At 44.1% G+C, this 23,786-nt stretch overlaps 1 protein-coding gene across 1 annotated transcript; it reads left to right on the top strand.

The window, feature by feature from the left end:
• Window positions 1-18,781: 18,781 nt before the first annotated feature.
• spp1 (secreted phosphoprotein 1) lies at window positions 18,782-23,009 on the top strand. The gene is made up of 7 exons (XM_023983591.2): window positions 18,782-18,920; window positions 20,263-20,376; window positions 20,904-20,966; window positions 21,106-21,159; window positions 21,512-21,613; window positions 21,825-22,130; window positions 22,243-23,009. The coding sequence occupies exons 2-7, from the start codon at window positions 20,278-20,280 to the stop codon at window positions 22,681-22,683; spliced, it is 1,065 nt and encodes a 354-aa protein (XP_023839359.1). The 5' UTR covers window positions 18,782-18,920; window positions 20,263-20,277; the 3' UTR covers window positions 22,684-23,009.
• Window positions 23,010-23,786: the final 777 nt, after the last annotated feature.

The following is a 23,786-nucleotide window of genomic DNA, read 5'->3' as shown; positions in this document are numbered from 1 at the left end:
GCCACTGCAGCGGTGTCAAGAAGACAGTTGACTTCTGCTACAGGAGTCGAGAGTTGTCCCGCTATAACACAGTGTTGCTATTTCTAACTGTCATTAATAAAGAGATGCTCCAGTCAGTCACGACTTGTCGTAGTGTAGTGTACAGCTCTATACACAACAGCAGGGAGTCTGCTGGGTCTGTTTTCCCTGTTTAAGACTCTGTTAATTAGTCACATGTAAAGAGGCAGCTGACTAATGACCCTGTGAGACCGCATTGTGACATTTCAAAGTGACTAAATGAAGCAAGCGGCCCACTCAGTCAGTCAGTCAATAAGTCACATTGTCAATGGCACATGTCTGAGCCTGCCGACAATGCAAACCCTTGCAGACAGATAAGACGCTGTTGATGATACATTAACGTTACTCTGATTTAAAACATCTAGGTTTAATTTTTGTATGCATGTACACCAAAACCCCTATCTACTGACATGATGTGACACACTGCTGTCAAAATAACACAACAGCTGCCAAGTTTCACTGGATATCTTCCCATTTTTACATGCACTTGTAGCCGATGTGAAATGGCTTTGCACTAGCAGCGTTCAGTCGGGTACGTCACCTACTCTGAGACATTGAAGTAGTTGTTTCCCTTGCTTCCCAAGGGCCCCGTCTTTTGTGGAGTGACAGTTAACGATGCTTCATGAATGACAGGTGTCGATATTCAGAGGTTTCCTGGTTAGAGAGGGACGAAAGCGACACTGTTACACATTTACACGAAAGACTCAAAACATATTTTGAGATGCAATTAATAATCATGCTGTGGTGGTTATTTGTAATATATATATATATATATATATATGCAATATTTCAAATAACAATTAAAAAAAATCTTCATTTCAATCATATACTGAAGACTTCGTGCTATGGTTCGTCAGTTGTTCCACTGGTGGAGAGTTATATAATCCAGACCTGCTAGTAATGTCTATTAGTGTCCAGCGTTTCTCAGGATGCTTATCTGGTGGTCACAGAGCTAGCCAGGGCCTATCCTCATCAGCTTTCCCCTAATGAAAATCCACATTTACTGCTTAATGGAATGCTTTTTATTGCATGGTCACACATAAACCGTGTTCATTAAAAACGTATGAATTAGTTGGAGTAAAATAGTAGAACATGTTGTATGGATAAATGTATTAGCCACTGTTTAGAAATGTGCATCTGTTCATGTCACAGCAGTGAACGTAACTTTATTCAAATTTGATTTGTTACGTGCGCCAAATATACCAGGTGTGGACTTTATTGTGAAATGCTTACTTACGAGCCCTTTCCCAACAATGCAGAGTTAAAAAGTAAGAAAACGTGCTAATAAAAATAGAAAATAGAAACACAATAAATAACAATAACAAGACTCTATACAAGGAGTACCAGTAACGAGTCAATGTGCAGGGTACGAGGTAGTGGAGGTATTCAGACCGCTTGACTTTTTCCACATTTTGTTACGTTAGAGCCTTATTCTAAAATGGAATAAATAAATAAACATTCTCAGCAATCTAAACACAATACCCCATAATGACAAAGTGAAAACAGATTTCTAGAAATGTTTGCACATTTATTAAGAATAAAAAACATAAATAGCCTATTTACATAAGTATACAGACCCTTTGCTACGAGACTCAAAATTGAACTCAGGTGCATCCTGTTTCCATTGATCATCCTTGAGATGTTTCTACAACTTGATTGGAGTCCATCTGTGGTAAATTCAATTGATTGAACATGATTTGGAAAGGCACACACCTGTCTATATACAGTCCCACAGTTGACAGTGCATGTCAGAGCAAAAACCAGGCCATGAGGTTCAAGGAATTGTCCGTAGAGCTCCTAGATAGGATTGTGTCGAGACACAGATCTGGGGAAGGGTACCAAAACAGCACAGAAGGTCCCCAAGAACACAGTGGCCTCCATCGTTCTTAAATGGATGAAGTTTGGAACCACCAAGACTCCTGGAGCTGGCCACCCGGCCAAACTGAGCAATCGGGGGAGAAGGGCCTTGGTCAGGGAGCTGACCAAGAGTCCAATGGTCACTCTGACAGAGCTCTAGAGTTCCTCTGTGCAGATGGGAGAACCTTCCAGAAGGACAACCAGGCCTTTATGGTAGAGTGGCCAGATGGAAGCCACTTCTCAGTAAAAGGCACATGACAGCCCACTTGGAGTTTGCCAAAAGGCACCTAAAGCCTCTCTGACCATGAGAAACAAGATTCTCTGGTCTGATGAAAACAAGTTTAAACTCTCTGGCCTGAATGCCAAGCGTCACGTCTGGTGGAAACCTGACACCATCCCTACAGTGAAGCATGGTGGTGGCAGCATTATGCTGTGGGGATGTTTATCAGCGGCAGGGACTGGGAGACTAGTCAGGATCGAGGCAAAGATGAACGGAGCAAAGTACAGAGAGAGCCTTGATGAAAACCTGCTCCAGAGCACTCAGGACCTCAGACTGGGGCAAAGGTTCACCTACCAACAGGACAACAACCCTAAGGACACAGCCAAGACAATGCAGGAGTGGCTTCGGGACAAGTTTCTGAATGTCCTTGAGTGGCCCAGCCAGAGCCCAGACTTGAACCAGATCGAACACCTCTGGAGAGACCTGAAAATAGCTGTGCAGCGACACTCCCCATCCAACCTGACAGAGCTTGGGAGGATCTGCAGAGAAGAATGGGTGAAAATCCCCAAATACAGGTGTGCCAAGCTTGTAGAGTCATACCCAAGAAGACTCGATGCTGTAATCATTGCAAAGGTGCTTCAACAAGTACTGAGTAAAGGGTCTGAATACTTATGTAAATGTCATGTTTCATGTTTTTATTTTTAATAAATTAGCAAAAATTTAAAACTGTTTTTGCTTTGTCTTTATGGGGTATCGTGTGTAGATTGATGAAGAACAAAAACAATTTAATACATTTGAGAATAAGGCTGTAACGTAACAAAATGTGGAAAAATACTTTCCGAATGCACTGTATGTGGAGAGTGTGTGAGAGTGTGTGTGTTGGTAGAGTCCAAAGAGTCAGTGCAAAAAATGGTAAATGCCATAGTCTGGTTAGCCATTTGATTAACTGTTCACTCTTATGGCTTGGGGTCAGAAGCTGTTCAGGTGCCTTTTGGTCCCAGACTTGGCACTCTGGTAATGCTTGACGTGCTGCAGCAGAGTGAACAGTCTATGGTTTGGGTGGCTAGGGTCTTTGAGAATTTTCCGGGTATTCCTCTGACACCGCCTGTAGCGCCTTGCGATCAAGGGCGGTGCAGTTGCCATACCAAGCTGCAACCAGCTCTCAATGGTGCAGCTGTATAACTTTTCGAGGATCTGATGGGCAGTACCAAATCTTTTCAACCTCCTAAGGGGGAAGAGGCACTGTCATGCTTTCTTTACAACTCTGCTGCTGTGAGAGGGCCATGTTAAGTCCTTAGTGATGTGGACACCGAGGAACTTGAAGTTCTCTTCCCGCTTTACTACAGCCTGTCGATATGGATGGGGGCGTGCTAGCCCCTCCGTTTCCTGTAGACCATGATCAGCTGACGTTGAGGTAGTGATTGTTGTTCTGGCACCATACTGTGAGGTCTCTGACCTCCTCCCTGTAGGCTCCAGTTGGAGGGGGAGGTGTTCAGTCCCAGGGCAGTCCCAGGGCCCCAAGCTTGGTGATGAGCTTTGAAGGGACAATGGTGTTGAATGCTGAGCTGTAGTCAATGAACAGCATTCTCACATAGGTATTCCTCTTCTCCCAGTGGGAGAGAGCAGTGCGGAGTGCAATAGAGATTGCGTCATCTGTGGCTCTGTTGGGGCGATATGCGAATTGGAGTGGGTACAGTGTGTCTGGGATGATGGCGGTTGATGTGTGCCATGGCCAGCCTTTCAAAGCATTTCATGGTTACAGATGTGAGTGCTATGGGATTATAGTAATGTAAGCAGGTTACCTTGGAGTTCTCAGGAACAGGGACAATGGTGGTCTGCTTGAAGCATGTTGGGATTACAGACTGAGACAAGGAGATGCTGAAAATGTCTGTGAAGACGCATGCCAGCTGGTCTGTGCATGCTCTGAGAATGCACCCTGGTATAGCTCTGACTACATACTTGGTTGAAGGAAAATTCACTTGATATGATTGTGATGTGTTGTTGTCTCACCTAGATATCTTAAGAGGAAAGCACTAATTGCAAGTCTGGATAAGTGTGTCTGCTAAATGACTAAAATGGAAACATTTTAAAATGTATTCTGTCTGGCCCAGCGGCCATGCGAATGTTAACCTGTTTTAAAGTCTTACTCATATCTGTCACGAAGTGCGATATCATACTTTCGTCTAGGACAGCAGGGGCTCTAATGCCTGGCTCACTGTTGTTTGCCTCGAAGCGAGCATATAAGGCATTCAGCTCATCTGGGAGGTTTACGTCACAGGGCAACTCACGGTTGGGTTTCAATTTAAAATCCATAATAATCTGCAAATCCTGCCACATCCGATGAGTGTCCAAGCCTGTGTAGTAGGATTCTATCTTAGTTTATTCTTAGCTCTTAGCCCGGTGTGGATACTGCCTGTAATCCATGGCTTTAGGTTATGGTACGTGCATACGGTCAATGTCGGGACGACGTCGTCGATGCAATATTGATGTAACCTATGACTGATGTGGTAATCCCTGAACATATTCCATTCTGTGCTAGCGTCCGCATCGTCGGACCACTTCCGTGTCGAGCACATCCTGGTTGAGTTCTTTCTTGTAAACAGAAAGCAGGAGGATGGAGCCATGGTCTGATTCGCCGAAGAGTGAGGGAGGGCCTTGTATGCATTTCTGCGGGTAGAGTGCAAGTGGTCCAGAGTGTTAACACCGCTTGTGGCACAGGAGATGTGTTGGTAAAAAGCATTTCAGTCTCCCTACGTTAAAGTCTCCGCCAACTGGAAACGCTTCCTCTGGGTGAGCGTTTTCTTGTTTGTTTATGGCCCTGTACACCTTGTTGAGTGCCTGCTTAGTGCCATTCTCATTTTGTGGTGGAACGTAGACAGCATTGATGATTACAGATGAAAACGCTCTTGGTAAATAAAAAAGTCTGCAATTTATCATAAGGTGTTCTAGTTCAGGTGAGCAAAAACTTGAGACTTCCTTCACAATTGAAACAGCTCACCAGTTGTTGTTTACAAAGAGGCACACCCCTCCTTTGGTTTTACCAAGGTCCGCTGTCTGGTTGCAACGAAGCATGACGAAACCCGTATTATGTCCATATCGCCCGTCAGCCAAGTTTCTGAATAGCATGGAATATTTTTGTTTCGTTGGTAGAAAATTCTCGAACAGAGCTCATCCATCTTGTTCTCAAGTGACTGGACATTTGCCAATAGAACGGAGGGGAGTGCAGGATGATTTTCCCTGACAACGAGTCCAGCCCTCCTCCTGCGTCTTTGCTTGCGGCGCTTGGGTAGCCCGAACAATGGATTAGGGTTCACGTGTAAACAAGGGAACAGCTGAGTCGCAGTTAAAGTAGGAGCAGAAATCAAGGTTGAAGTTGAGGTTAGTAGCTGTCGATTCATAGTTCAAAAGTTCTTGGCGGTCATAGGTGATAATTGTGTGAGCTTTCTGTACAAAATAAGTAAGGACAAACACAAAAAAAGTCACAAAATAGCAAAGTCGGGTTTGAGCACGTAAGATGTCGACCATCTCTGTCGGCGCCATCTTATTCTGAGAACCAAACATTTATTGGAAGCGTATGAGGACAACATCTAAAATGCTATCTGAACAATAAGTTGTTAAAAGAATAGTATTGTTGTTCTAAAAGTAATGATCAATAATTAAAGTGCATGACAGTAAAGACTTTGAATAACCTTTTCCTGGTAAGGCCTCCTCCCAGCAGCCCCAGTCCCTTACAGTAAACCAAAATAATATAACCCCACAGAGGTGGAATTCCCCAGCAGCAGTGGTGACCAAAATCTTGTCTGTCTGTCTGTCTACAGACAGTCTTGTGGCTGAGAGTCAGGCTATGTGTCTCAGTCATGATGGTACATCTGAGGGATGTGTTGGTCATGAGGGATTTGGTGTACAGAACTAGGCAATATTTCCCTAAACAAACAAACCGACCTTACTGTTGCAGAATCACTGTGATGCTGCTTAGACAAAAATCGGTCTCTTTACAGTTGGAATCTTGCTGAAGCAAAACTCTCTGGCAATTGGCAAAGACAAGTGAGGCAACTGAATGATGATGATATTCTCTCCTCTCCACAGCACTGGTCCACAAAGGCTACATACACAAAGCATCTTACCACTAGTGTCTGCCTGGCACCTGGCCATCCTGGGAGGCAGAAATACCCGATGGATGTCTTCTACAATTACGCCTTACTTGAATGTGGAGACATGACAGTAGTGTCTTCCCAAATGTTTTTTCATCACAAAAATATGATGGTTTTTATTGTATGATCAAATACGTTTGATAGAGTACACAGAACTTCTACAAACAATGTGTAAAAACAAGATTACATAACAGGCAAATTTTACTACAATTTTATCACTCTTTCCCTCTACATACTTTTTTTTGTCCAAGTGAACAATGTCGGAGCAAACTTTACAACTTGTTTTACCAGGGAGCTTGTTAAATATTATTGGAATACCCCAACATAGTATCACACCCATTAACCCAATACCCAACCATTGGACTGTATTCTCTCTACAAGAAAACACTGAGTACATAGTAGAGTGGTTCCTAAAACCTATTATGACATACCGTATGCCATACATGCATTTGTATAGCATTAACATGTTTGGGTAACAAATCAGTCAAGCTGTCTCTGACCTGAAATCAGGTGACATTGAGATCATGAAGGCAGCAGGTATAGGGCCTGTGTTGTCGACACTTACAGCTGACTCATCACAATCTCTCCCAGGGAATCAGTGTTATAAGTGAGGCATGACCTTAGCAAATTGCGCTTGTTTTTCCTGCACCCACACATTTCTTATTATGTTAGTGGTGAAATAAATGAGTTTGTTTTAATGATAGTGTTGACTTAGAATTGGAGCGCTTCAGCTCCACATGAGCTGGATTAACAGTTGGACTTCAGCCTGGTTTGATTTAATCCTTCACCCCTCAGTCTTAACAAACTCAAACTGTCATAGTGTACTGGAAGACCATGAAACTGTCTCTAAACGGTCTGAGAAGGGAAAAAATATATGGTAGCAGCGTGTAGGTGTTATTACTAGTATACATGTTTGATCTTGTCAAATATAATAATATATGCCATTTAGCAGACGCTTTCATCTAAAGTGACACAGTCATGTGTGCACACATTTTACGTACGGTGGCCCCGGGAATCAAACTCACAATCCTGCTGTTGGAAGCACGATGCTCTACCAACTGAGCCATACAGGACTAATAATTGCTGCGCTCAGCAAGATGTCTGATTTACTCATGTTCTTTTCGCCCAACAACTCCTTTTGAATGAGTTGTGACAACGTTTCTTTCTAGTATATACCATGCTATATAGCAAAGAATCTTAGCATTACATGTAATGCTATGTTACCATTTCCGCAAGTTTCATGGCCATATGAATGTAATCTTACAGTGCCCACGTGGTTTGAGGAAAGTGTAGAGGTGCCGTGCTAGTGCATAGCCAACTGTAGTAGAACTGTGTCCAAATGAATGGCTATGCAACTGGGCCTCACCCTGAACGAGCTACAATAATATGAATTATATACCCAGACTAGAGTCAACAATAGACCTAATCCATAGCCTGAGAAACAGCCCAAACTAAACATATTACAAGTGTTTTTCTCACTTGAGTATAACCATTGTGGACATGAGAACAAACTTATTCATCACCCAAATCAAATTTTACAAACGTATTCATCAACTTCAATTAGAACAAGAATGTCTCAACAAGATTTTTCGGGAACCACCCTGAGCTCCCTTCCAGACAGGAAATGTATGTCCTATTGCATTCTATTTTCATACTGCATGGTGGTTAGTACTGTAAAAGCGTGGGCGAGATTTCTTTCTCTCTGCTGGTAAGGTGGCAACAATATTCTTAAGAGTTATTGCAGTCCTAAATTCTGGTTAAAAGTGGTGTTCTGCTGAATCTACTGAACAAGATGCATACTGTTTAGGACATAAAGAAGAAGATTGGGTGTATGGTAAACCATCAACACTCTACAAGGAGACAATACAACTACTGCACCAATAACATGGACAGTTGAAGGTCAAATAAGTGTCCTTCTAATTCAAATGAAAAGTCCACAAATACATCTTAGCAATCGGCTGGTGAGGTGGGCTGTTGGTGGCTTGTCTGTCTGCAGATCAGTGGATCCATGGAAATACGTCCTGGGTTCCAGGAAGTGAAGCATGCTGTAGAGGTAAAATAAGAGACAGGAAGAATAGCAGTCCAGTCACTGTGGAAACTGGGGGTGGAAACCATGAACATTGCATACACCTCAACCAGCACCTATGTGGGATCAGAGAAAACAATGACCTAAGATCGACTACTTCAGACTAGTACAGTGCTTTGGTGACCTTCACAATACCAGACCTCCCACTGGGCAGAGATTTCATGCAGTTTTGATTTACATTTGGTTGGATTTGTCAACTAACGTGAATTCAACGTGAAATCAACTAAATAATTCACCATGTCATTGGATTAAGGTTAAAAGTTGGGTGAAAAAAAGACGAAATTCCCTTAGGTTGATGACTTTTTTCAAATCCAATCAGTATTCCACGTTGAATTTTTTGTTGTTGAAATGACCTGGAAACATCATTGATTCAACCAGTTTTTGCTGTTGTTTTTTCGTGAAAATATTGTTATTTTTCTGTGAAGATTTACGGATTTCCTTGCAGAGGCCGAAGAACAACAAGATTCAACATTCTAGACACTTTCAGGTTCTAAGGTGTGTAGGCTATTAACACAATTTCTATTGTTTTTCTCCAATCCAAAATCATTCATTTTATTGTTTTTCAAAGTACTTTTCAGTAGTTGTATGTCCTGTTCCGAGTATAAAAATACCATTTATATAGACACATGTCTGAAAGTATTTGTTTTGGTGTCGGTTCTGTCCCATATGAAGTCAAATTGGCCCACGTAGTTTCCTCAAGGCAGGAAGCTTGGCTCCTCTGTTTTAACAGGGTTTCCACATGATTCATTGTATTATTCTTATTGTGCTCTCTGTTTATATTTCAACAGTAAAACCATTGGGTGTTTTACATTGTGACAACTTCTGAGAGGGAACACCAAACATATAAAGCTGGAGTCCCATATACCGCACAATATATTTCTCTGGTTATTTACTTAAATAACTGTATACTGACTGTAGAATAATCCGAACAATGCATATGCCACACAACAGTTATGTGCCAATGTATGTGACAGGGCTTGACCTTGAATCAGTACAGAGTGGGTATGCTGCTCATACTTATTTCATTCAACTTGTTTCTCCCCAGACATACTTTGACATGAAATTGTTTGGGATACACACTATATGTGCAAAAGTATGTGGACGCCCTTTCAAATGAGTGGATTCTGCTATTTTCAACCACATTGCTGACAGATGTATAAAATCGAGCACACCAGCCATGCAATCTCCATACACAAACATTGGCAGTAGAATGGCCTTACTGAAGAGCTCAGTGACTTTCAACGTGGCACCGTCATAGGATGCCACCTTTCCATCAAGTCAGTTCGTCAAATTTCTGCCCTGCTAGAGCTGCCCCGGTCAACAGTAAGTGCTGTTATTGTGAAGTGGAAATGTCTAGGAGCAACAACGGCTCAGCCGTGAAGTGGTAGGCCACACAAGAACAGAACGGGACCACCGAGTGCTGAAGCACGCAGCGCGTAAAAATGGTTTGTCCTCGGTTGCAACACTCACTATCGAGTTCCAAACTCTTTGGAAGCAACGTCAGCACAAAAACTGTGCGTCGGGAGCTTCATGAAATGGGGTTTCTTGGCCGAGCAGCCGCACACAAGCCTAAGATCACCATGCGCAATGCCAAGTATCGGCTGGAGTGGTGTAAAGCTCGCCGCCATTGGACTCTGGAGCAGTGGAATCGTGTTCTCTGTCAGTTAGATGGACTAATCTGGGTTTGGCGGATGCCAGGAGAACGCTACCTGCCCCAATGCATAGTGCCAACTGTCAAGTTTGGTGGAGGAGAAATAATGGCCTGTGGCTGTTTTTTATGGTTCGGGCTAGGCCCCTTAGTTCCATTGAAGGGAAATCTCAACTCTACAGCATACAATGACATTCTAGACGATTCTGTGCTGGCAACAATTTGGGGAAGGCCCTTCTTGTTTCAGCATGAGAATGCCCCCTTGCACAAAGCGAGGTCCATAGTTTGTCGAGATTGGTGTGGAAGAACTTGACTGGTCCGCGCAGATCCCTGACCTCAACCCTATCGAACACCTTTGGGAAGAATTGGAACACCGACTGCGAGCCAGGCCTAATCACCCAACATCAGTGCCCGACCTCACTAACGCTCTTGTTTGTGGCTGAATGGAAGCAAGTCCCTGCCTCAATGTTCCAACATCTTGTGGAAAGCCTTCCCAGAAGAGTGGAGGCTGTTATAGTAGCAAAGAGGTGACCAACTCCATATTAATGCCCATGATTTTGGAATGGGATATTCGACGAGCAGGTGTCCACATATTTTAGTCTAGGTTATGGCAAATAGCTCTTCTCAGACAAATTGCCTTTGACTTCATCCATACCCTCCCACTTGCAAAAACAGCTGAGGACGGACTTAGTATAGAAATCTTAAGAGATGGTCCACGTCCGTTAATTTCTCCATGTCCTGTTCATTTTCAGTAGGGCTCTTGATTTTGTCATATAAACTCAGCAAGAAAAGAAACGTCCCTTTTTCAGGACCCAGTCTTTCAAAGATAATTTGTAAATATCCAAATAACTTCACAGATCTTCATTGTAAAGGGTTTAAACACTGTTTCCCATGCTTGTTCAATGAACCATAAACAATTAATGGACATGCACCTGTGGAACGGTCATTAAGACACTAACTACTTACAGACAGTAGGCAATTAAGGTCACAGTTATGAAAACTTAGGACACTAAAGAGGCCTTTCTACTGACTCTGAAAAACACCAACAGAAAGATGCCCAGGGTCCCTGTTCATCTGCGTGAACGTGCCTTAGGCATGCTGCAAGGAGGCACGAGGACTGCAGACGTGGCCAATAAATTGCAATGTCCGTACTGTGAGACACCTAACACAGCGCTAAAGGGAGACAGGACGGACAGCTGATCGTCCTCGCAGTGGCACACCATGTGTAACAACACCTGCACAGGATCGGTACATCTGAACGTCACACCTGCGGGTCAGGTACAGGATGGCAACAACTGCCCGAGTTACACCAAGAAAGCACCATCCCTCCATCAGTGCCCAGACTGTCCGCAATGGGCTGAGAGAGGCTGGACTGAGGGCTTGTAGGCCTGTTGTAAGGTAGGTCCTCACCAGACATCACCGGCAACAACGTCGCCTATGGGCACAAACCCACCATCGCTGGACCAGACAGGACTGGCAAAAAGTGCTCTTCTCTGACGAGTCGCGGTTTTGTCTCACCAGGGGTGATGGTCGGATTCGCGTTTATCGTTGAAGGAATGAGCGTTACACCAAGGCCTGTACTCTGGAGCGGGATCGATTTGGAGGTGGAGGGTCCGTCATGGTCTGGGGCGGTGTGTCACAGCATCATCGGACTGAGCTTGTTGTCATTGCAGGCAATCTCAACGCTTTTGCGTTACAGGGAAGACATCCTCCTCCCTTCCTGCAGGCTCATCCTGACAATGAACCTCCAGCATGACAATGCCACCAGCCATACTGCTCGTTCTGTGCGTGGATTTCCTGCAAGACAGGTGTCAGTGTTTCTGCATGGCCAGCGAAGAGCCCGGATCTCAATCCCATTGAACACATCTGGGACCTGTTAGATTGGAGGGTGAGGGCTAGGGCCATTCCCCCAGAAATGTCCGGGAACTTGCAGGTGCCTTGGTGGAAGAGTGGGGTAACATCTAACAGCAAGAACTGGCAAATCTGGTGCAGTCCATGAGGAGGAGATGCACTGCAGTACTTTAATGCGCTGGTGGCCACACCAGATTCTGACTGTTACTTTTGATTTTGACCCCCACCTTTGTTCAGGGACACATTATTCATTTCTGTTAGTCACATGTCTGTGGAACTTGTTCAGTTTATGTCTCAATTGTTGATCTTATGTTCATACAAAATATTTACATGTTTAGTTTGCTGAAAATAAACACAGTTGACAGTGAGAGGACGTTTCTTTTTTTGCTGAGTTTAGCTTGCAGTTACATTTTTGACCATTTATAAAATAAAGGATTCATTAACCTTTCTCTTGGTGCAGTCCCACAGGACTATTCGTCACCCTACAGTAACATGAAAGTTATGTCAGGTAATATGATCTCCTGTCTTTCAGTATGCCACACTGACTGCACATGTTGAATTTGTCAAAACTCCACCACCCGACACTTATACACTGCTCAAAAAAATTAAGGGAACACTTAAACAACACAATGTAACTCCAAGTCAATCACACTTCTGTGAAATCAAACTGTCCACTTAGGAGCAACCTGATTGACAATAAATTTCACATGCTGTTGTGGCAAATGGAATAGACAAAAGGTGGAAATTTAGGCATTTAGCAAGACACCCCCAAAAAAGGAGTAATTCTGCAGGTTGGTGACCACAGACCACTTCTCAGTTCCTATGCTTCCTGGCTGATGTTTGGTAACTTTTGAATGCTGGCGGTGCTCTCACTCTAGTGGTGCGCATGAGACGGGTCTACAACCCACACAAGTGGCTCAGGTAGTGCGTTCATCCAGGATGGCACATCAATGCGAGCTGTGGCAAAAGGTTTGCTGTGTCTGTCAGCGTAGTGTCCAGAGCATGGAGGCGCTACCAGGAGACAAGGCCAGTACATCGGAGACGTGGAGGAGGCCGTAGGAGGGCAACAACCCAGCAGCAGGACCGCTTACCTCGCCTTTGTGCAAGGAGGTGCACTGCCAGAGCCCTGCAAAATGACCTCCAGCAGGCCACAAATGTGCATGTGGTCAGCATATGGTCTCACAAGGGGTCTGAGGTCTCATCTCGGTACCTAATGGCAGTCGGCTACCTCTCGCGAGCACATGGAGGGCTGTGCGGCCCCACAGAAATGCACCCCACACCATGACTGACCATCGCAAACCGGTCATGCTGGAGGGATGTTGCAGGCAGCGAACGTTCTCCACGCGTCTCCAGACTCTGTCACGTCTGTCACATGTGCTCATGTGCTCAGTGTGAACCTGCTTTCATCTGTGAAGAGCACGGGCGCTGTGGCGAATTTGCCAATCTTGGTGTTCTCTGGCAAATGCAACCGTCCTGCACGGTGTTGGCTGTAAGCCCAACCCCCACCTGTGGACGTCGGGCCCTCATACCACCCTCATGGAGTCTGTTTCTGACCGTTTGAGCAGACACATGCACATTGTGGCCTGCTGGAGGTCATTTTGCAGGGCGCTTGGCAGTGACCTCCTTGCACAAAGGCGGAGGTAGCGTCCTGCTGCTGGGTTGTTTGCCCTCCTACGGCCTCCTCCACGTCTCCTGATGTACTGGCCTGTCTCCTGGTAGCGCCTCCATTGCTCTGGACACTACGCTGACAGACACAGCAAACCTTTTTATGCCACACCTCGCATTGATGTGCCATCATGGATGAACTGCACTACCTGAGCCACTTGTGTGGGTTGTAGACTCGTCTCATGCTACCACTAGAGTGAGAGCCCGCAAGCATTCCAAAAGTGACCAAAACATCAGCCAGGAAGCATAGGAACTGAGAAGTGGTCTGTGGTCACCACCTGCAGAATCACTCCTTTTTTGGGGGTGTGCTTGCTAATTGCCTATAATTTTCCACCTTTTGTCTATTCAATTTGCACAACAGCAATGTGAAATTTTTGTCAATCAGGTTGCTTCCTAAGTGGACAGTTTGATTTCACAGAAGTGTGATTGACTTGGAGTTACATTGTGTTGTTTAAGTGTTCCCTTTATTTTTTTGAGCAGTGTTAAACCAATGGGGGTTTATGGAGACATATTGGAAGACATTATGCGTTAACACAGACTGACGTATAGTAACACACACTGTTAATGACTACATTGAAATGGGTTTTGTCTGGGAGAGTTCTTGTCGTAAGTGGATATCCAACTCCTCCACCACTTGTACCGGGTTCAGTAGCACTCTATTTGGATAGTCCATCTGTAGATGCTCTATAGACTATCTACAGACTAGTATTTTCAATTTACTTACCCTACATTAACCTTATCCTATACCCTAACTAACACCTACTACCTAACCTACCTAACCATTATCCTGACCCTAACCTTAACCCTTATCCTGACCCTAACCTTAACCCTTATCATACCCTAACCCTAACCCTAACATTCTTCGACCCTTAACTAACCCTTACATCCTGACCCTAACCTCCTAACCCTTCATAACCTAACCTAACCCTAACCTACCTAACCCTAACCTAACCATTACATACCCTAACCTAACCCTTATCATAACCTACTAACCCTAACCTTCTCAACCCTAACCCTAACCTTAATCCTAACTAACCCTAACCCTATCCTAACCCTAAACCCTAACCATTATCCTGACCCTAACCTTAACCCTATCCCTGACCCTAACCTTAACCCTTATCATAACCCTAACCCTAACCCTACCCTTATCCCTAACCTAACCTAACCTAACCCTAACCATTATCATGAACCCTAACCTTTAACCTTATATAACCCTAACCCTAACCCTAACCCTTTCCTAACCCTAACCGTACCGCTTATTCCTAACCCTAACCCTATTTACCTACCCTTATCCTGACCCTACCTTAACCCTTATCATAACCTAACCACTCCACTACCCTAACCCTCCCCTACTTATCCTAACCCTAACCCTAACCCTAACCCTTATCCTAACCCTAACCCTAACCCTTATCCTAACCCTAACCCTAACCCTTATCCTAACCCTAACCTTAACCCTTATCCTAACCCTAACCCTAACCCTTATCCTAACCCTAACCTTAACCCTAAACTTAATCTTTACCCTAACCCTACAGTAGCCCTAACGCTAACCTTAACCCTCACCCTAACCCTTATTCTAAACCTAACCCTAACCCTAACCTTAGCAAGCAGTTGCTTATCAACAGATTTTTGATAGTCCATCTGTAGATGCTCCACATACTATCTGGACTATCCAAATCAAGTCGGACCCTTGGTTCTTTCACTGTATGATAGTTAGGTTAATACCACATTTACAGGCTTTGGGTCAACAGCAGGAAATTCCTCACTGTGAATCAGCCTGATAGAGACCACATCTGGTCTCAGCTTACTATTAACACTCTTGTATAGTTTTTTACAATAACGAAAGTTGATGGCTTAATTAAATATTCCAGTAAAACACTACACAATCTGCATAATGCCTGTACTGTATGTTACATTGAGTTTAAAGAATATTTCCAAACTAAATGACCACAGAACGGGACGGCCCGGGCCTAAGATGCATTTAACGACGTTGCTGCATGTCATTGAACATGGGTTCCACTTTAATGAATGACATCAGCTTCATAAACTAATGCTGTGCATCATGGCTCACTTTCCCTGATTTCGGCTTTGCTTTAAGGCAGCCAAACCGCCAGCTCTGCATTGACCAGACTAGGATTACAGTAAGGTCCTCAACATGCTCTATGGAGATCGTAAAAGTGCTTCTCCTAATTCTACTGCAGACTTTCCACAAAGCAAAGTATATCAAGAATACGGGCTCTGTGATCCAGTGATGTGATATCCACATTGATAATGAATGGTGTGTTTCATGCCTGGTCTGAGACTGGTCCAAACACACTTTCTTTCTTTCTTTCATTCTCTCGTCCTCTCGATCCCGCTCTCTCTTCTCTCTCTCTTCTCTCTCTCATCTCTTCTCTCTCTTCTCTCTCTCTCTCTCCATCTCTCTCTCTCTCTCTTCTCTCTTCTCTCTCCTCTTCTCTCTCTCTCCTCTCTCTCTTTCTCTCTCTCTCTTCTCTCTCTCTCTCTCCATCTCTCTCTCCCTCCTCTCTCCTTCGTCCTCTCTCTCTCTCCTCTCTCCTTTCTCTCTCCTCTTCATCTCTCTCTCTCTCTCCTTCTCTCTCTCTCGTTTCTCTCTCTCTTGTTCTCTCTCTCTCTCTCTCTTCTCTCTCTCTTCTTCTTCTCTCTCTTTGTTCTCCTCCTCGTTCTCTCTCTCTCGTTTTCTCTCTTTCTCTCTCTCTCTTCTCGTTCTCTCTCTTCGTTTCCTCCTCTTCTTTCTCTCTCTCTCTCTCTCTCTGTTTTCTCTTCTCTCTCCTCTCGTTTCTTTTCCCTCTCTTCTCTCCTCTCTCTCTCTCTCGTTCTCTCCTCTTCTCTCTCTCTCGTTTCTTTCTTTTCTTCCTCTCTCTCTTGTTCTCTCCTCTCTCTCTCTCCTTCCTCTTCTCCTGACCTCGTTCTTCTCTCTCTCTCTCTCTTCTCCTCTCTCTCTGCTCTCTCTCGTCTCTCTCTCTCTCTCTCTTCTCCGTTTCTCTCTCTCATTATCTCTCTCCTCACCAACAGCTTTTTCTATACTGTGTAGTAAATCAGATAATGATTGGCCTCGTGTGTCACATAATGGTGAAGTTCTAAAATGTTCATGTCATTATTTGTGGTGTTGGTTGGAATCACTTCATTTGAATGGCATTGTTTGTTGATACGAACGTTGAAGTATACACTCAAGGTTTTGACAGCCCGGGAATATCAGTCATCTCAGTGAGAATTCCAGACACAACCTGAAGAAGATGGAACTGTTGTGACTTGACATCAAACCAGGTGAAAACGTAGCAAATGCAACATGTTTCAACTTGATGCGTCCACTCTCAAGTTTTCCAGACATCTGTCTGGGAGTTTCACTGTACATGTCTGATGTTGTGTCTTATCTTCCTTTTTACAACATTTAGTTATACACGAATACACCCTAAATCATTCCACTGAACACCAAAGCCACTGGAGGCTATTTTATTATGATCATACCGTAGGAAATCAAGCTAAAATGGATTACATTCAAAGTTCTAAAGCAGACTCAACATGTAGCAATGCATACTCCAGTGAGTATGTCAGACACCTGTCAAACATTAACACAGGAATCCTGACAAGTTAATTGCAGGGTTAGGAGAGATAGTTTGACAAAGAAACCAGTCAGGGGTGCTACCTTCGTTTCATACCTACTACTTTAGTGGGTCATATTTCAATGCTCTCTAACTTTTATGAGAAGTAATCATATTCTAGAATTCAGAGAATGCATACTGTGGGTGTCTGGAAGATCTCTTCCTCAATGTGCACAAGGATTACTCCATATCCTTGCACTCTCCATACAATGTATATTTTCTAGATATACTGAACAAAAATATAAAAGCAACATGTAAAGTGTTGGTGCCATGTTTCATGAGCTGAAATAAAAGATCACTAATTTGTTTACATCCCGGTTAGTGAGCATCTCTCCTTTGCCAAGATAATCCATCCACCTGACAGGTCTGGCATATCAAGAAGCTGATTAAACATCATGATCATTACACAGGTGCACCTTGTGCTGGGGACAATAAAAGGCCACTCTAAAATGTGCAGTTTTGTCACACAACACAATGCCAAAAGATGTCTCAAGGTTTGAGGGAGCGTGCAATTGACATGCTGACTGCAGGAATGTCCACCAGACCTCCACATCCGGCTTCTTCACCTGCGGGATTGTCTGAGGGTGTGCTGAGGAGTATTTGTATTTGTCTGTAATAAAGCCCTTTTGTGGGGAAAAACAAATTCTGATTAGCTAAGCCTGGCTCCCCAGTGGGTGGGCCTGGCTCCCAAGTGGGGGGCCTATGCCCTCCCAGGCCCACCCACGGCTGCGCCCCTGCCCAGTCATGTGAAATTTATAGATTAGGGCCTCATGAATTTATTTCAGTTGACTGATTTCCTTCTATGAACTGTAACTCAGTAAAATCTTTGAAATTGTTGCGTGTTGTGTTTATATTTTTGTTCAGTATATATTATTTTCTTTACAACCTTTCATTTATCAGATTAAAATGGGTATACCAGTAGTTATAGTTTAGCGTCACAGATAATGACACTGAGTCGCAGAATCACCCAGTAAAAAGATGACTGAGGGTCAAAATGAGTCCAAACTTATCTTCCCAAGAAACATGCTGAGTGTGGTGTAGAATTGTGATGTTAATGCTGGCTAACGATGTCTTGCATTGAGGCCAACGGAGATGGGAGAATATGTCCTCTTAACAAAAAAAGCTCTACTGTCTACACTGTTAAATGTACATGAATGTATTGATTCACTTAACACATCCACCTCCACGTTGACAATCTTCTTTGACCGTGGCTCAATGATGAAGTGATGATCGTATGTATTACCTTACAGACCCACATGAATGTTTTTGTACTTCAACCCTGGTCCAGATGCTGAAACCTCCTTAACTAGTAATAAAGCCGGTATCTCTACAGTTAGTGTTTTCTAACGTCATGTGACTGTAAGCACTGTCATGTATTTGATCTCAATTTCACAGGGCTCGTGTCCTCAGTTTATTTCTGTAACAATACAGGATATGTGGTTTTTTTTTTCTTCCTCTGTCTTGTCGATTGGTGAATGTTTGCATTGAGTGGCCACACTAACCACAGGAAGAGTGGGAGAGGATAGGTGGGCCAGAAGTGGTAAACCTCATGACATCACAAGACACAAGCCCTGCTTCTATTGGCTGGAGCTGGAGGCAGCCGGGTTTATAAGCCAACCAGCAGCCTCCGTTCAGCAGCATCCATCCACATCCAAACTGAACTGTGCTGTTCCTCCACTGGCATCCAAGAGAATACTGAGCAGCTCTCCACTCATCCTGACTGACTACTGTAGTGCTATCCTGTGGATTCTCTGAGGAACACATACAGGTAAAAAAAAAAATGGCTTATCACTCGTATTGGTGCTCAGGTGCATAGATTTGATTGATTATTTGGGGAAACTGAAGGAGATTTCACATAGACAATGTCACTATAGCAGAGTCAATTCTGACATTGACATGTTATGCATGTGCTTTGTGCACATTAAGAAATGAAATGTTAGCCCTTCTACATGTATAATCCTCTCCCGTAAAAATCTCAAAGAAAATCGCGGGGAATGTTTTTACATTTTGTGCAAAGATTGAAAAAGCTAGTTAATTTCAGCACTTAGATCGTAAAATAGCACCCTTTCAAAGCCTACATGCTTTGTACATTTGGGGCTTTTTATGTAAATGAGAATAAATGCATTATGGTCAGTAGCAAATTCATAATTTACCAGAAAAGAGAGCTTGGTGATCTGTTGTAACAATTAGTTACAACAGCAGGAGGAGGAAGCTCTGGGCTCAGCTCTCAAATCCACAGCTAATTTATTGTCAACTAATTGACTCCTACGTTCCAAGACTAAACCACAGCATTTAAGTGCTGCTGTGAGAACAAATAATACTAGCAGCAAAACTGAAAGGCTGGATTAGTTACTTCTGAAGTCAGATCTCATCTACACACAACATCCTCTGGACATCCCTAGTAGTATCTCTCGCCTCCGTCACACTTCCATCTGTCGCCACCACAAATTTAAGGGCTCTTCATTCTGGAACCCAAGGATCAAATGACAAAGTAGAGTTGACTTCCAAAATAAAGCTGAGGGGCGTTCATCATGTTCCCCGCCTCCCTGGACCCACTGTGGTCTTCCAGACTTCCACTTTTAACTTGGGGAATTATACACTATGCAGAGATCATTATAGGTATAGCTAAAACACTGCCTGCTCAGAGTTATACTTGATGTAATGTTGTTCTAGCTGAGAGTAGCTCAGCTGGTAAACAAGGGAGACGTTCATGCATGGGGGTAGGATAGCTAGGCTAGGCTGGATGTCATTAGCTGGGAGCGAAGCCCATGTTGTCGGCCAACGGTTAGGGACTGACTTTAAAATGAGTGCACTTCCTCCAGAGTTCCTCCACTCAGCCATGGTGGAGACTCATCATGGCCCATGGTTAATTCTCCCTGTATACTAATCAAGTCTTTAATGGTTTAACCATTACAAAGCAGGACTTCACAGGCAATTTGCAGTTAAACTCAGTCTAATTGCCTCCCATCCAGGCATTTCTGCTGTAATTGAAAAGAATGGATCACATTTTCAGTTTAAAGGGTTTTAAATGTAGCTGACATACTGTACAGCTTTCAACACCGTTTGTATCTTCAGTTCACATCATTTTGCTGGATTCTCTCTCGTTTCAGATACACATTGTGACAATGAAGGCTGCAATTGTTTTCGTCCTGCTCTTTGCAACGGCCCTCTGTCGCCCGGTGAAACGCTCATCCAGCAGCAGTTCAGAGAGCTCAGAGGAAGTGGTGAGTGTTCCTCTCATATGAGAACATATACATTGACAGACATGCGAACGGACAGACAGACGTGTGCTTGGTATCAACTTAAATTCATGTTCATGGGCCTCCCGAGTGGCGCAGCGGTCTAAGGCGTGTCTCTACAGACCCGGGTTCAATCCCAGGCTGTGTCACAACTGACCGGGAGTCCCTTAGGGACCGTGCACAACCAGCGTCGTCCGGGTTAAGGGAGGGTTTGGCCGGGTGGGTGCTTCACTTGGCTCATCACACTCTAGCGACTCCTTGTGGCAGGCCGGACACCGGCAGGCTGACTTCGGTGGTCAGTTGGTGCAGCTGGCTTCTGGGTTAAGCGGACGTGTGTTAAGAAGCGCGGTTTGGCGGGTTATGTTTCGGAGGACGCATGGCTCGACCTTCGCCTCTCCCAAGCCCGTTGGGGAGTTGCAGCGATGAGACAGGATCGCAATTGGATGTCACGAAATTGGAGAGAAAAAGGGGTTAAAAAAAGTAAATAAATAAATGAATGTTCATGTTGGCAGGTAAAACCAGCTCCGGTGCTTCGGAAAGCCCTAGTAGAACTCACCCAGGTTGCATCTGTACAGGTAAGAGCATGTTCACCTTCTTTCAGGGTACATTACTTTATAATCTGTATGTGCATTGAAATGTATACATTTGTCCAATAGGGAAAATAAATATGACAGTTGTTATTGGACTCTTTATAATGCTGCGGTTTTCTTTTAGAATGTAGGTGCTGGTACAGCATCAGACGAGAGCTCCGACGAAGATGAAACAGAAGTAAAACATCTTTCTGTTGTACCATAATTAAGCATAATTAAGGTGTGGTATATGGCCCATATACCATGGTTAAGGGCTGTTCCCAAGCACGACGCAAAGCAGAGTTATTGCTATTATAAACGGGTTACCAATATAATTAGAGCAGTAAAAATAAATGTTTTGTCATACCCATGGTATACGGTCTGATATACCACAGCTGTCAGCCAATCAGCATTCAGGGTTCGAACCACCCAGTTTATAATGTAGCATAAGACGCTAAATCCCTCTTACACCTGATATAGTTGTCTCTATCTGTACTTTTGATGGATGTTGTTGATGACATGCTGATGGGTTCTGTTTTTCTATTATCCAGGGAGCTGATCCTACATCAGACCCAACAGTGGACAGCACATCATCGACAGACAGTGCAGACAGTGACGAAAGCAAGGACAGCACAGGCAGCACAGACAGTGATGTAATACACCAAGTATAAAACTATTCATATGTAGGATATATTGAGTCACATTGTCACGTGTAGTTATGGCTCCAGTAAGTCTACAGGACCACACAGACAGTAGTTTATAGTTCAATGAAGACGTCTAGGTAACCTCGACAGACACGAGCGTTCACAAAGCTCTTATTTTAACTTCACATCTTATAAAGGTGTTGTTGTGATGTGTTTTCAGGACACAGAGGAGTCAGAGTCCGGAGAGGCAGACACCACCGCTGCCCCTCCCACCTCTGAGTCCACTGTTGAGCCCACCCTGGCTCCCACCGAGGCCCCCATCTACGACGACGGACGCGGAGACAGCATGGGCTACCCCGGTGACTACAAGAAGTCCATCTATGTAGACACCAACAACATCGAGAAGGGACCCTCCCCATACAAATACTATGGAAAGATGGACGAGGGCATGTATGCTGGCAAGAAGGTGTCCGTCTACGACACCGGGCTCGGAAACGAGATTGAGAAGACGCTGACCGTGTTCAAGGTACATTTGTCTCTCCTCTGTTAGAATTCTCCATCTAAAACTCACAGGCATTATTTGCTTCCATTTAGTTGTAAGAATTGTCTCTAAACATCCCTCCATCACCTCTCTCCAGGCCCTGCAGGTGCATGATTTGATGGAAGAGGACACCAGCACCCCCGAGGTGGAGAGCCAGGGTTTAGATGTCTCCAGCGGGACAGCCGAGGACCCCAGCCTGCGCCAAGTGCACGTCGATGAAGCCAGCCAGGACACCGGTCCCTCTGAGAGCCCCGAGAGCCAGGGAGCTGAGAGCCTGGAGGAGGAAGAGGCAAAGAGTGCCAGCGCTAGCGCCAGTGATGCGACAAGTGAGAGCACCAGTAGCGCTAGCAGCGACGGCACCAGCGAGAGCACCAGCGCCAGTGATGAGACTGACAGCAGCAACAGCAGTGAGGAGGCTACAGCCACGCCCGGGGCAGCAGACAGCGACGAGAGCCAGGAGAGTGACAGCAACTCAGCTGAGGAGGCGGCCACAGAGGCTACCATAGATACCGACGCTCCCGTTGTCATAGTTGCCTAGTAAAGGCCTGTCTCTCTCATCCTGCTGCTGTCGACAGTGAAGAATGCTACCAGGACCAGGACGGTGCTCTATGACCCTACATTAGGAGGTCAGAACAGAAAGAATAACAAACAGACGGCCCTTAAGGTCTAATACAGTACATCAATAATACCTGATAAGAGCAATACTTGCCAACACATCAGGACATACAGAACAGTCCATTTTTTTCAATTGCACAATTATTTACACTACATGTTGTTTGTCCCATTTTTACTGTATGTATAATGTTGTATCGTTTCTAAATAATTTCCTTTTTTCATAAAACGCATGGTGGGTCTGTTATTTCACATTTGTATACTTTGTTGTATCTACTGAGCCATTGATCTCTGTGTATAGTACTATGCAGAGGCTCATACATTACAAGCTAAATTACAGACTCAGCATTCGCAGTTGTGTTCACCAGAGAAAGAGACTAGACACACAGTATTCTTTATGATGAGGGCCCTCCTAAACCACACATTCATTCTGAGCTAAAATATGAACAAAAGGCCCTGTCACGGTGAACTCTGTCACGGTCTCATTCGTCACCCTAATGTCTCATCTGATGAGCTGTTTCCTCAGTCAGGAGGAAGACAGAGTTCATAAGAAGCTATGAACTCTTAGCAGTGTGGTGCAGCAGATAACCACAAGAGAGTGCTGTAGGAATGGATAACACCACCGTCAAATCAAATCAAATCAAATTGTATTTGTCACATACACATGGTTAGCAGATGTTAATGAGAGTGTAGCGAAATGCTTGTGCTTCTAGTTCCGACCATGCAGTAATATCTAACAAGTAATCTAACCTAAAAATTTCACAACAACTACCTTATACACACAAGTGTAAAGGAATGAATAAGAYTATGTACATAAAAATATATGAATGAGRGATGGCCYAACGGCAWAGGCAAGATGCAGTAGATGGTATAGAGTACAGTATATACATATGAGATGAGTAATGTAGGGTATGTAAACATTATATAAAGTGGCATTGTTTAAAGTGGCTAGTGACACGTTTATTACATACATTTTTCCATTATTAAAGTGGCTAGAGATGAGTCAGTATGTTGGCAGCAGCCACTCAA

The sequence above is a fragment of the Salvelinus sp. IW2-2015 genome, linkage group LG4q.1:29 (assembly GCF_002910315.2).
Source record: "Salvelinus sp. IW2-2015 linkage group LG4q.1:29, ASM291031v2, whole genome shotgun sequence".
Taxonomy (NCBI): domain Eukaryota; kingdom Metazoa; phylum Chordata; class Actinopteri; order Salmoniformes; family Salmonidae; genus Salvelinus; species Salvelinus sp. IW2-2015.
This window is presented reverse-complemented; position numbering and strand designations above follow the sequence as displayed.